Here is a 13,550-nt window from a genome sequence, read left to right on the forward strand (position 1 = left end):
CAGGGGTTGCTGCTGCTAGCACTATGCATTTTTTTTTTTTTTTTTTTTGCTTTTGAAATTTGCTTTGACGTCCATGTACATTCCAGAAAGTCTCCAAATTGTGCCAAACTCCACGCCAAAGATATTTTCTCTATTATTTTGATTTTAAAACCTACAAAACACAAAAACACAAATCATATCACAAAATACTCAAGAACAAAGCAAAGAAAAATGGGAAAATTAATTGGAAAAATATATTAAATTTTGCACTTATCAGCCGCTGCAACAGTTTGACATGGAGAACGCATTTCTACGTAGTAAATTGTCTAAAAAAGTGTACATGGATCTCCCACTAGGATGCGTGATACCTGAAAGGCGTAATCAGAAGGTATGCAGATTGAAGAAATCACTGTATGGCTTAAAACAATCTGTCAGAGTATGGTTTGGAAGCTTGACAAAGTCTATGATAGCATTTGGCTACCATCAAAGCAATTCAGACCACACTTTATTTTTGAAGAAGCGCCATGGGAAGATCACTACACTCATTGTATATGTAGATGAGATGGTGGTTACAGGGAATAATCCTAAAAAAAGGAAGGCTCTACAAAATTACTTGACGAGAGAATTTGAAATGAAAGACCTAGTCCTTTAAAATATTTTCTTGGGATCGAAGTGTCTTGATAGAATAAAGGAATTTTTTTTTGTCTTAAAGGAAATATGCCTTAGATCTTTTACAGGAGACTAGTACGTCAGCATGTCAACCAATTGATACACCAGTAGAAGAAGGATTGAAGTTATGTATTTTGTCTAATCAGGTGCCAATATATAAAGGAAGATATCAGAGACTTGTAGGGAGATTGATATACTTAATTAGCACACACAAGGCCATATCTTGCTTATGCATTACGTATTGTCAGCCAGTTCATGCATGATCCTGGAGAGCAACATATGAATGCAGTTATGTGCATTTTGAGATATCTAAAGTCAGCTCTTAGAAAGGGAATTGTGTTAACTAAAAATGCAGATCATCAAAGCATAGATGTGTACACTGATGCTGATTGGGATGGAGCAATAGATGATAGATGATCTACCTCAGGTTACTTTACCTTCGTAGGTGGCAATCTCGTGACATGGAGAAGCAAGAAACAGAATGTTGTTCCCCGCTCAAGTGTAGAAGCTGATTGCAGAGGTATGGCACTTGAAATTTGTGAAGCATTATGGTTAAGACTTTTGTTGCAGGATTTGGGATATATCCACCTAAACAACCAATTCAACTGTATTGTAATAATAAAGCAGCCCGGGTATTGCCTATAATCATGTTCAATATGATCATACAAAGCATGTCAAGGTAGATAGATTCTTCATTAAGAAGAAGTTGGATGACAAAATTGTGGAGTTACCCAATATTCAAACCGAAGATCAGCTAGTCGATATCCTCACCAAAGCAGTCTCAAGTCAAGTGTTCTCAAAGTTTTTAGGCAAGTTAGGCATGAGTGACATTTATGCTCCAGCTTGAGGGGGAGTGTTGAAATTTGTCAATGATACTGATAATTTCACGTGTAATTATTTCCTAATAACACAGTTGCACGATATGTGTGAATAGGATCATTAGGCTTGATTATAGGACTTGATTTTAGGATTCATTATTCACACTATATATTCTGTACAGACTAAACACAATTAGACAAGATGAATAAAATACCATTCCTAATTTTAAATTAAATAATTGATGATTGATCTAGTATTCTTTCTCTTTTCAAACTCTTCAAAATAACGTTTGAGATAAAGAGTATGATTAAGGTCAACGATAAAATAAAATTTTTCAGTTGTAAGTGTAGAAAGTTAAGTGAACGTGTCTAGTTATTATAGCAATAACGGTGTTTTTTTTTTTTTTTTTATATAACGAAGTTTTTTTTTTTTTTTCTTCTTCTTCTTGTTCTCTGTTTTTAAATTGAATAACTACTGGGAAGAGGGTTCAGAGATGTTTGGAAAGACGTATACACAAACGATGTTTGAGAATATCAGCTCTACTTTGTAATAATTAATAAGGTAGAGTGGCGTGCAATTTAGTATTTCAATATTTCACGTTATAATCTATGATTTACTAATGAAATTGAGGGACACAAATTTTCTGTCTAGTTTTGATATTTCAATTAGTTCTAAGTAATCATTTAAGTTCAGGTTATATACAAAATTTAAATTACTTTTTAACTAACTCTTTTGTGCTTATCATGAGATAATGTAATATGATATAATTAGTTAAACTTCGACACCGATTGAAACACTAAAAATTAAAGATCCGAAATTAAGACCTAGCACATTGAAATTTTAAAATTAACCTGAAGTTTCATTAGTCAATGTCACGATAGTTTCTTTCTTAGTGTTTTTTTTTTTTTTTTTTTTTTTTTTTTTAAAAAATTTTTTTTTTTTTTGTTTAAAGAAGTCCTTTGGGCGAGAACGTGGAAAGATCCCCAAATGAGAAAACAAAAAAAAAAATGCAATATTATGATTGGTTGAAATTTAATGCATTTGTATTTTCTATACCTCGGCTGACCAGTTTTTTCTTGGATGATTCTACATGGGACAAGGAAATCCTGTTGAATTTCCATTTGTCACATATTTTCCGTTGGATTGAAGATCCAGTGCTTGTGTATATTAAAATCGGTTCTTCTATGAGTAAGAGATAAAACCAAGGCAAGTTATATATAGATAGATATATAATTAACACAACATAGATTAAATGTCTATGAAGACAATACGAAAACGAAGCATTTTTTGGTAGGTTACCAACCAAAAATATTTTACTGTACTGTATATATTTAGAATATTGTTATATTTTCATGATGGGGTTTAACTAATTTTTCGTATACATTTTAATCTGATGTGATTTTAATGTGATTTTCAATCAAGGATTTTATGAACATATCCATGAATCATCTCATCTATCAAGGATCCTATGAAAATATTCATTATAAAAGTACATATAGAGTAAATTTGTAAAACGTGACATTTAGTATTACAAACAGAGTGAAGATTTAGGTATTTAACCTAACAATATACTTTAATATCTCCTAGCCAATATTAAATGGGTAGTGTAAATTTTTTTTTTATTTTAAGTATCTCATTATTAGTTTAGCTCTTAAACCAGTGTAAATTGTGCAATAATAATTGTTGAAGTATTTTAGAAAGTTATATAAAAAAAAATTCGGTATCTTTTTTCCTTAACAACACCAATGCTATCAGGTAAATGAGCAAGGTGACAGAAGGAGAGTATCCGGCGACATGAGACCCACAATTAGGGTATACTTTCTATTAGTGATGGTGCTTAATACCGGTGGTATCTCTAAACATTTTTATAATTGGACATCTTTATTTTTTCTGAATATATCTGTAGTGATTGACATTATCCGTAAATCCAAATCTTATATCGATGATATTTAAATTCTTGCTGCACAATTGATGTAATTTCGCGGAAAGCGGACTTGTTTTTCTTACTTTCCTTAGAGGTCCTTTATCTTAAGCTCTTTGAATGCTAGTATATTGGCATAACACTAATTGTATATTAAAAGCCGGCCTAATTGTACTTATTTGCACCAATACCCCACACGGTTTCGTAGTATATTAATGGTAGGAGAATATGATTAATAGAAGATGAACTGACAATAAACACTGCTAAGTTCATCACCATGTTATTGAGCACAAAAAAAAAGTTCATCATATCTTGTAGAAACTTCACTTCTATATGTAATATTGCTTGAATAGATGATCTGTATTAAAAATACCGCTATTCTGACTTATTTCAAGTTTTGTTGAGTGGTCTTTCTTTCTACTTCTTTTTTTTTTTTTTTTTGACTCCGTTGTTATATATCTGTCTCTTAATTGATGTCAAGCACTCCGGACTCTCAGGTATCGTCTTCGGTAGAAGCAACCCTTATTATTGTGAGCATAGGTAGTGTTTTACTATCCTTCTTTTAGTTTGGTTTTTGTTTACAAAGTTGGATTTCAGGTTTCTGATTGGTTGAGTTCTTACATTTTGCAGTAGTTATTGTTGTCAAGGTTGTTATTGTGGTTGTGATATGCATCAAAAGAGCTAATATTGGAAGCGAGTCGGGAGCTCCAGACTCACGATTTCTGACGCTTACGATGGACAAATTCCTCAACGACATGGAACGAGAGAATCCCATCAGGTTCACTTCTCAGCAACTGAGGATCGCCACCGATAACTTCACCAACTTGCTAGGCTCCGGGGGATTCGGAGCGGTTTACAAGGGAATTTTCACCAATGGAACCATTGTGGCGGTGAAGGTTCTCTACGGAAACCCTAGCAAGAGAATCGAAGAACAGTTCATGGCGGAAGTGAGTACAATTGGGAGAATTCATCATTTTAATTTAGTTCGGCTTTATGGATTCTGCTTTGAGAGGAACTTGAGAGCTCTTGTTTATGAGTACATGGGAAATGGATCTCTCGACAAGTACTTATTCCGCGAGAACAAGATCATAGGCTTTTCAAGGCTTCATGAAATTGCTGCAGGAACTGCAAGAGGAATTGCTTACCTGCATGAAGAATGTCAGCAAAGAATAATCCATTACGATATAAAACCGGGAAACATTCTTTTAGATGTAAATTTCTCTCCCAAAGTCGCTGATTTCGGTTTGGCCAAACTATGCAACAGGGAAAATACTCACATAACCATGACAGGAGGAAGAGGTACTCCCGGCTATGCTGCTCCGGAACTCTGGATGCCATTTCCCATAACTCACATGTGTGATGTGTATAGCTTCGGGATGCTTTTGTTCGAGATTGTGGGGCGGAGAAGGAACGTCGACGATAGCCTCCCCGAGAGCCAAGAGTGGTTTCCGAGGTGGGTGTGGAAAAAGTTTGAATGTGGAGAAATGGGAGATTTGATGATTGTGTGTGGTATAGAGGGGATTGATAGGGAAATGGCAGAGAGAATGTTTAAGGTAGCCCTTTTGTGTGTCCATGAAAGGCCTCAACTTAGGCCTTTGATGAGTGTTGTGGTGAAAATGTTGGAAGGAGTTCTAGAGATTCCTATACCAACAAACCCTTTTCAGTACATGATGCATGGAATTCCATACCCTGTTCTTCCCGGCCATACGACGCAGACAAGTAGCTTTCCCGACTCAGATTCGTCGCAAATTCCTTTCTCTAGATTTGTTCCTGGAACACCTATCATGACGAGATATGAGATTGAAATAGCTTCAACCTAGCTAGGCTGGAAAACTTCTCTTTCTTGTCTTTTTACTTGAGAACAGTATTTGTCATGTACTACATAATTCAATGATCATACAAAAATGGGCTTGCTAGTTTCTTTGATTGAGTATCCTTGCTCAAGTTGTTAAGAATCAGATGCTTACCTAAACCTTTTCTACGAGAATAATTAAATCAAAGGACAAACAAATAAGTACAAAGGTGTATAATTGTTCACTTTCAATGGGAGAACTATACGTCTATCTTTAGCTGGTAAAGAATATCCCTATGATGAAGAAAAAAACTGCAAGGGAGAAAAATCTCACACCTCACACCTCTTAGACTTTGTGTTAATCTCTAGCCTTTTATCTCTAAAATGGGCGCCCCCAAATTTAAGTTCAATTTGTGCGCTGTTAATAGTTTGACAATATCAGTGAGTAATTGTGCAGTGTCACATTGTCTAGGGAAGATTATAAGTGATGCGTTGTAAGTAAGGAGACCATCTCTCTATGGTACGAAGCCTTTTGGGGTGAAGTCCAAGAGGAAAACCATAAGAGCTTAAGTCTAAAATGATCAATATCGTATCCAGTAGAGGTGCGATTGTTGCAAATAGTTAGGCCTCGTTCATTTCATCGATTCGAGTTTTCAGTTTTAAGTTTCTACAGTTAAAAACTCTCAGAAAATGTCCCATCTAACTTTTTCTGTTACAATTAAAGCTCTAAAAAAATATCATATCTCAACTCAAATTAAAAACTCAAATCTGTAAAACGAATGAAGCATTTGGCTCTACACACTCAACACAAGTGAGGTAACAAATAGCTGTTCATGGTAATTGAATTTGGGATACTAAATTACTAATGCTTCCATAGGTACACATGCATACATTCAATATGCGCAAAGCTTATTTTCAATGTATATTATTTGGAAGTCAAAATCTCGATTTGAATTTGTTTGATCTATGAGAATGATAAGATGAGGTAAGACAAAAAAAAAGGGTAAGTTGTTAGTCTCATACTGCATGAGAAAAGTATTAATAAATGGAAACTTTTAACGAAAGACACTGTCATATAAAACTCTGGGCTGATCCAGCTGACCTAAAATTTTTATTTGAGGGCCTGAACTTTCACATTTAGTGATATTTTTAATAAAAAAGAAGGTGCACTTTACAGGAATACCATATATTTTGGACTTGGATAGAAATATACTAGGAGATATAAAATATTGTAGAGAATGTCACAGTTAAAAATACTTAAAAATTATAAAATTCATAAAAATTATAAATATATACATGAAAAACCACAAAAAGTCTTATAAAATTTAAAATAATGAATCAAATATGTAAAATTACCAGCATAATTTTAATCAAAACACAAAATTTAAATGATATTATTGTGATATATTTTACAATAGTTTTAGTATCTATAATAAAAGTTAATCCAATCTTAAAATCATGGTATATTCCCTAAATATATATCTCAAAAATAAGTCATTGGAACCCACCTACTTAGTTGTCTCCGTCCAAACATTTTCATACAAAAATGTCTTTCACCCCCTTCGATATAACCCCACATCCTAAATTGGTGTGACCGACATGGTGGGACACACCAAAGACCGCCACGTGTGAACGTTTTTGTATCCCCATGAGGAGGTGCTCTTTTTCATATGGAAAAAAAAAAAAAAAGGCCTACTCTTTATGCTCTGAAAGCACCATTGTCGCACTGAAGGTTTTATATAAGAACACAAGAAAATTGAATAATAATTACTAGAGACCCTTAAACATCCAAAATCCAATTGAAAGGAAATTTCCAAAATTAAAAAAAATTAAAAAATAAGTAATTAGCACTAATACACTCTGACTATAAGCAAAGAGACATTTTGGTCCTTTGGACTTTTACTTTTAGCTTATAAGTTCTTGAATTTTTTTTTTTACAATTTTAGTCCTGACACCGAAAGTGATGAGCGATTTTTAAAATTTAACAAAGATAATTAAGTGCCATGCTATATGCTAAATCTCATATTTATATTAATAATTAAACCTATTGAAACTATAACATTTTGCCATCGGCATAACTATTTATGTAAAATTTTCAGTTTTTATACAATAAGGGTGTGATTATTTACTTTAAATTGAGAAAATCGTTTAGTGTTAGAGACTAAAACTTTCAAAAATCAAAAGTTTAGGGATTAATATGCGAAAAAAAAACTTAAAGTTTAAAAGTGTCATTTTGTTCAAAGTTCGGAGACTAATATTAGTGCCAATAACCCTTAGAAAAATGGTAATAGATAATTTTTCGTTTGGGATGTGATCTTACTTTTCAACTAATTAAGGTCCTTAAATACTTGCTTTCATTGACTATCAAAATTGACTATTAAATGCCATTTCCTACTTGGCCAAAAAGATGAGGTTTAAGGGCAACTTCCCTTCATCTGCTGCTCCATGAAATGCAAGACCCCACACGGTTTCTCAGTATAAAATACTATGGAATGGACTTGCAACAAGCACTGCTAAGTTCATCTATTTGTTGTCTTGTCCCTCTTATATAATTTTGGATGAATAATGATCTAAAAATACCGCTTTTCTGGATTATATTTCAAGTTTTGATTAGTGCTTTTTTTTTTCCCTTCATTCTGTTGTGATCTAGCTTTCAACTAATGTCAAGCACTCAGGACTCAGATTCATCATCACCTTCGGCGGGAGCTATTACTGTGGGCATATGTACTGACATTAATCTTTCTTTACTTTGGTTTTTATTATTTAGAAGTCGGATTTGAGGTTTCTGATTGGTTTGAGTTCTTATCTTTTGCAGTAGTTATTGTTGGCGTGTTTGCTATTGTAGTAATGTGCGTCAGAAGATTTAGAACCCAAAACCAGACCGCAGTCCCAGACTCGCGATTTTTGACGCTTACGATGGACAAATTCCTCAATGACATGGAACGAGAGAAGCCCATCAGGTTCACTTCTCAGCAACTGAGGATCGCCACCGATAACTTCACCCACTTGTTAGGCTCCGGGGGATTCGGAGCGGTTTACAAGGGAGTTTTCCCCAACGGAACCATTGTGGCGGTGAAGGTTCTCTACGGAAACTCTAACAAGACAATTGAACAACAGTTCATGGCGGAAGTGAGCACACTGGGGAGAATTCATCATTTTAATTTAGTTCGTCTTTACGGATTCTGCTTTGAAAGGTACATGATTGCTCTTGTTTATGAGTACATGAACAATGGATCTCTTGACAAGTTCTTGTTCCGCGAGAACGGGGTCTTAGGCTTCGCAAAACTCCACGAAATTGCTCTAGGAACAGCCAGAGGAATTGCTTACCTGCATGAAGAATGTCAGCAAAGAATAATCCATTACGATATAAAACCGGGAAACATTCTTTTAGATGCTGATTTCGCCCCTAAAGTCGCCGATTTCGGTTTGGCCAAACTATGCAACAGGGAAAATACTCACATAACCATGACAGGAGGAAGAGGTACTCCCGGTTATGCTGCTCCGGAACTCTGGATGCCATTTCCGATAACTCACAAGTGCGATGTGTATAGCTTCGGGATGCTTTTGTTCGAGATTGTGGGGCGGAGAAGGAATCTCGACGATAGTCTTCCGGAGAGTCAAGAGTGGTTTCCGAGGCGGGTGTGGAAAAAGTTTGAATGTGGGGAAATGGGAGATTTGATGATTGTGTGTGGTATAGAGGAGAATGATAGGGAAATGGCGGAGAGAATGTTTAAGGTAGCCCTTTTGTGTGTTCATGAAAGGCCTCAACTTAGGCCTTTGATGAGTGTTGTAGTGAAAATGTTGGAAGGAGCTCTAGAGATTCCTACACCTTCAATCCCTTTTCAGTTCATGATGGCTGGAATTCCATGCCCTGTTCTTCCTGGCAATGCGACGCAGACAAGTAGCTTTACCGACACGGATTCCTCGCAAATTCCTTACTCTGTTAGTGTTCCCGAAACGCCTATCATGAGGAGATATGAGATTGAAATTGCTTCAGCCTAGCTAAGCTGAAGACCTCTCTCTTTCTTGTACTTTACTTGGAACAGTCTGTTGTCATGTACTAAAAATTTGAATAATCATGCAACAATTTGTAGGAATAGTATTAGATATTTATCAAGTTTCTATTTAATTTAGGAATTTATTTTTATTCGGCTAGTTACCCATTGTTAACTTTTTCTTATTTTATTTTGGTCTAATTTCCTATTCTACTTAATTAGGAATTTATGCTATTTTAATAAGAGTTTCCTTATTTTGTTTTGGTTTGGTTTCCTATTTTTGGTTTGCTAAACCAAAACAAAATAAGGAAACTAAATTCGATATTATGATACTCCGGGGTAATTTTGGATAGTTCTCAGTCAAACTCTAAAATTGTTCCCGCTGCAAGTTCTGAAAATCCGACCCGGCAAATCATGACTCATAAATTGAATGGAAAGAATAAACTCAATGGTGATGGCTTGGTTAAACACACTCCATGGAAGACAGGATTGGAGACACTTACTTGTTCGATCCGACCGCAAAGGAATCTGGGATGCTGTAAGTTTGTCATACTAAGATCCTAACATACTAAGATCTTGATGTTAGGATTTCTCTACTAGCAAAGCTGAGTAGCAATTAGATCAAATGCGGAATTAAAAGAAACATATCGAAAATCACCTCCGGCCATTGATGTTCTCGGTAGGTAAAAGGAAAAACTTAGTTTCGGTTCTTCTAAACCTCACCCAATCTCTCATTGATGGTGATCCAGCCTGATCTAAAATTTTTACATAGTTACAATACATGTCTCTTTCATGGCTACGTATATTAGAAACTAAAATCGATGGAATTTGTGTTAATTAGAAATTAAAATTTAAAACAGCTAAAATTTGGGATTATATGTGAGAATTAACTTGTGTTTTTTTTTTTTTGTATTATTTTAGTCCTTAAACTTTATATGTTTCAAATTTTGGTCCATAATTTTCACATATTTCGTCAAATATATTTTACATCAAGCTAACAGAATGACTGCAATTGAAACAGAATAAAACCTCACGTACTAACAGTGAGACGTTTTAAAAGTCAGTGACTAAAGATGGATTAAGAATAAACCTCATAAACCCTTTGTAAAATTAACCCTAACAAATAATGAAGTCCAACTTCATGTTATCTTTTTTGTTTGTTAACCTAGCTAGCTGGGATGTGATTTGTAACTGTGACGTTAGTTCTTCATTGTCACCATTTATTTTAAGAAAAAAAAAAAAACAATTTACAGACCATTGCGTAAATGTTATTGTGTGCATTATTTTGCCCGTATATATGCTACTTATGGTGGCATAAGTCAGTGTTTATCTTTTTCTTCTCTACTTTAATAATTGGTCTTATTTCTTCCACAGCTATTTAGAGACAATTAACATGTCTACTGCAACTAGTCAGCACTCGGCATCTCTAATTGGCTACTTAAGCCTCGTTCACTTTGTGGATTTGATTTTTTAATTCGAACTGAGATGTGATATTTTCTGAGAGCTTTTTACTGTAGCAGAAAAAGTTAGATGTAACATTTTCTAAGAGCTTTTTACTGTATAAACCTAAAACTGAAAATTCGAATCGGTGAAATGAACGAGACCTTAGTAACTGAACTTTGAGTATAGTAACAATTCGAGCCCTGAATTTGTGTTTTTTGACATATTTTGTCCCTGACATTAAAGAATAAATTACCTCATGAACTTTTTAATTTTATGGAGGGAACTTGATGTGAAAATTGAAGAGAACAAGTAGTATTAGAGACCATTAGACAGCCAATTGAAAGGAAATTTCCCACATTAGAAGAGTCGTATTGGTTTTTTATTTTTTAGTTTTTTATTTTTTATTTTTTTATATTCTTTCTGTCACGTACTCTCACTTTTCATATACGTCTTTATTTGAGGGGACTTTTCTGATGAGATTTTCTTATTAATAAGATCAGTTTTTAACTATTAAATCTCGTTAAAATCAAATTTAATTATAAAAATACGCAGAACAGTTGAAAGTCAGGAATTATCTATAATTTATTATTTCTCAACTTATGTGAGAAGTGAGACAACTCCCTTGTCTACTAATTTAAAGGCCCACAATGATGCATACCAGCTTTTAATACTGAAAGTCATAGGCTTTGACTATTATAACCCATTTCCTATTTTACCTTGGAGTCTTTGAACAAAAAGTTAACGATTATGGGGCGTTTGGTATGGGGTAATCATAAGGAATTATATTCTTAGGAAAGTGATGGAGGGTAATATGATTCTTAAGAATAATACATTATTGTGTTTGGTTCCATACATAAATCTTTCTCAAATTTCTAAGAATATTACATTACTGTGTTTGGTTGTGCATGGGAATGTTGTGAATTAAAAAATATTTTTTTAAATGAATAATAATAATAATAATAATAATTTTATTATTATTATTATTATAATTATAATTATTGTTATTATTATTATAATTATAATTATTATTAAATCATGGCTTCAATAATGTCTCAAAAGTAGAAACAGTCATAACCTCTCATACACAATAATAATCCACATTCATAAAAAATATATAATTGATAATTCATTGAAATGTAATAATTTAGTAATCAAATTCTTTGTACATCCAATCTTTGCATGTTTTTTAGTCTTTTCAAAACATGTTTTAATTGTGTTAAAATTAAGGGTGTTGATATTTGTAGTTTTTATAAGTATCATCAGGAAGATTGTTGAGTTATTGAGCATAATTATTATTTTACAGTGATAATAGGCGTACCAATTTTAAAGATGAACCACTTTAATTCCTAGAAGTTTTTGTGTGTGTTTAGTTTTATTGCTTCCATCATGATAATTAGTTTGAAACAGGGTCACCAGCCCTAGGTACGAGCTCTGTTACTTATTATTACTATTACTATTATTACTATTACTATTATTATTATTATTATTATTATTACTATTATTATTATTATTATTATTATTATTATGAGATTCTCATGATTTTGAGATTCTTAGGAATTTGAATAACACTTTATTGGGTGAGATTAAGATTACCCCAAAATGGGGTAATGTGAAACCCATGAGCTTCATTTTCTTGAGTTTTAAAAAAGTCTAATAATTGTACCAAATATGAGAATCTGAAAGATTCCCATTCCCACCCCTATGATTATCCCATACCAAACGCCCCTAAGGGAAACTTCCCTTCATCTGCTGCTCCACCAGAAAAGAATAGAAGACATGGTCAAGGAGAAAACCGCGTTGGGAAATTAACTACATATTTAAAGAAATTCATATATATATTTAATTCAACCAAAAAAAAAAGTTACCTATATCATTTACAAATATTCTCTCTTTCTGCAATTTGCTCATATTCATTTTATAGCAGGTATTTTGTGTTTGCAGCTTAGTAAGAACTAAGAAGAAATGGGTCGTCTACTTCAGTATGTTAAAGATGATGGTAATGGCAATTTGGTGTTTAGCGACTTCCCAGATAATTCACGTTCAGATGGCTTCAACAATATTGAAGACCAATTCTCTTCCTCGATGAAATGGGCAGTGATCGGCTCTGTTGGTGAGCTCAAATATATTATTATATTGCAAGTGTGTGTGTGTGTGTGTATTATTTAATATTTATGTTAATGGTGGCTCTGAATTTAAGGTTATTCTCTTTTTATCCCTTAAATTTTAAAAACTCAAATTTTGCTTCTTGAGTTTTGAATTTGTCCCTGCATTTAAGTCATTTTATAAGAATTTCTATTAAAATTAAACGAAAAAAAAGAGGTTAAGTGTGGCCATGTGACCTGAATTTGTTTGTTTTTAATAGGAATTTAAACAGAAAGCTTACATGTGTGACGATTGAATTTGTCCCTGCATTTAAGTCATTTTATAAGAATTTCTATTAAAATTAAACGAAAAAAAAGAGGTTAAGTGTGGCCATGTGACCTGAATTTGTTTGTTTTTAATAGGAATTTAAACAGAAAGCTTACATGTGTGACGACCCTCCTATGAGGCCGCCACTGTAACTTAAACTTTAACTTGTACTTACTGGGGTTTCTTAAAATTTGCGGAACATTTTTTTTTTTTAATATAAGAAAGAATACTTTCATAATTTGTAACAATAATTTCAAATAAGTGAATCACTAAATTTCTTAAAGCTTTTCTTAATTTCAGTTAAGATAAAACGTTCTAAAAATATCTTTCAAACAGAGCAGCATTTGAACTCCTATTTCAAATACTCTTTAAAAGCCTTTCTAAAACTAGCCAATTCAATCAGGCCATTTAATTTTGACTTTAAAACGGATTTCGTGAGAAATCTTAAATTCAAGTACATCTTAAAGCCCTTTTAAAATCAATCATTTAAATCGTCATGTTTAAAATTTATTTATTTGTTGCA

At 33.3% G+C, this 13,550-nt stretch overlaps 2 protein-coding genes across 4 annotated transcripts in view; both read left to right on the forward strand.

Moving 5' to 3' along the window:
* Window positions 1-4,107: 4,107 nt before the first annotated feature.
* Window positions 4,108-9,336, forward strand: LOC21399795 (G-type lectin S-receptor-like serine/threonine-protein kinase At1g34300). 2 transcript variants are annotated; one of them, XM_024164140.1, is made up of 2 exons: window positions 4,108-4,587; window positions 8,562-9,336. In XM_024164140.1, the coding sequence occupies exons 1-2, from the start codon at window positions 4,123-4,125 to the stop codon at window positions 9,180-9,182; spliced, it is 1,086 nt and encodes a 361-aa protein (XP_024019908.1). In that variant the 5' UTR covers window positions 4,108-4,122; the 3' UTR covers window positions 9,183-9,336. The 2 variants fall into 2 exon arrangements, with proteins under 2 accessions (XP_024019908.1, XP_010094216.2); XM_010095914.2 differs by lacking the exon at window positions 4,108-4,587 and adding an exon at window positions 7,708-7,904 and having other exon boundaries at window positions 7,996-9,336.
* A 3,196-nt stretch (window positions 9,337-12,532) lies between these two features.
* LOC21399797 (rust resistance kinase Lr10) overlaps window positions 12,533-13,550 on the forward strand; it is a 7,708-nt gene continuing 6,690 nt past the window's right edge. For both annotated transcript variants that reach the window (XM_024164144.1, XM_010095916.2), the window contains exon 1: window positions 12,533-12,728. In XM_024164144.1, coding sequence (XP_024019912.1) covers window positions 12,581-12,728 — 148 coding nt within the window. In that variant the 5' untranslated portion in view covers window positions 12,533-12,580. The remainder of the gene's footprint in view (window positions 12,729-13,550) is intronic.

This window comes from Morus notabilis, unplaced genomic scaffold (assembly GCF_000414095.1).
Source record: "Morus notabilis unplaced genomic scaffold, ASM41409v2 Scaffold499, whole genome shotgun sequence".
In the NCBI taxonomy this organism is placed as follows: domain Eukaryota; kingdom Viridiplantae; phylum Streptophyta; class Magnoliopsida; order Rosales; family Moraceae; genus Morus; species Morus notabilis.

Coding starts and splice junctions, on each gene's coding strand:
- LOC21399795 (XM_010095914.2), top strand. CDS start 7,841: ATGTCAAGCACTCAGGACTCAGATTCATCATCACCTTCGGCGGGAGCT. Junction 7,905..7,995: donor AGCTATTACTGTGGGCATAT/GTACTGACATTA, acceptor TATCTTTTGCAG/TAGTTATTGTTGGCGTGTTT.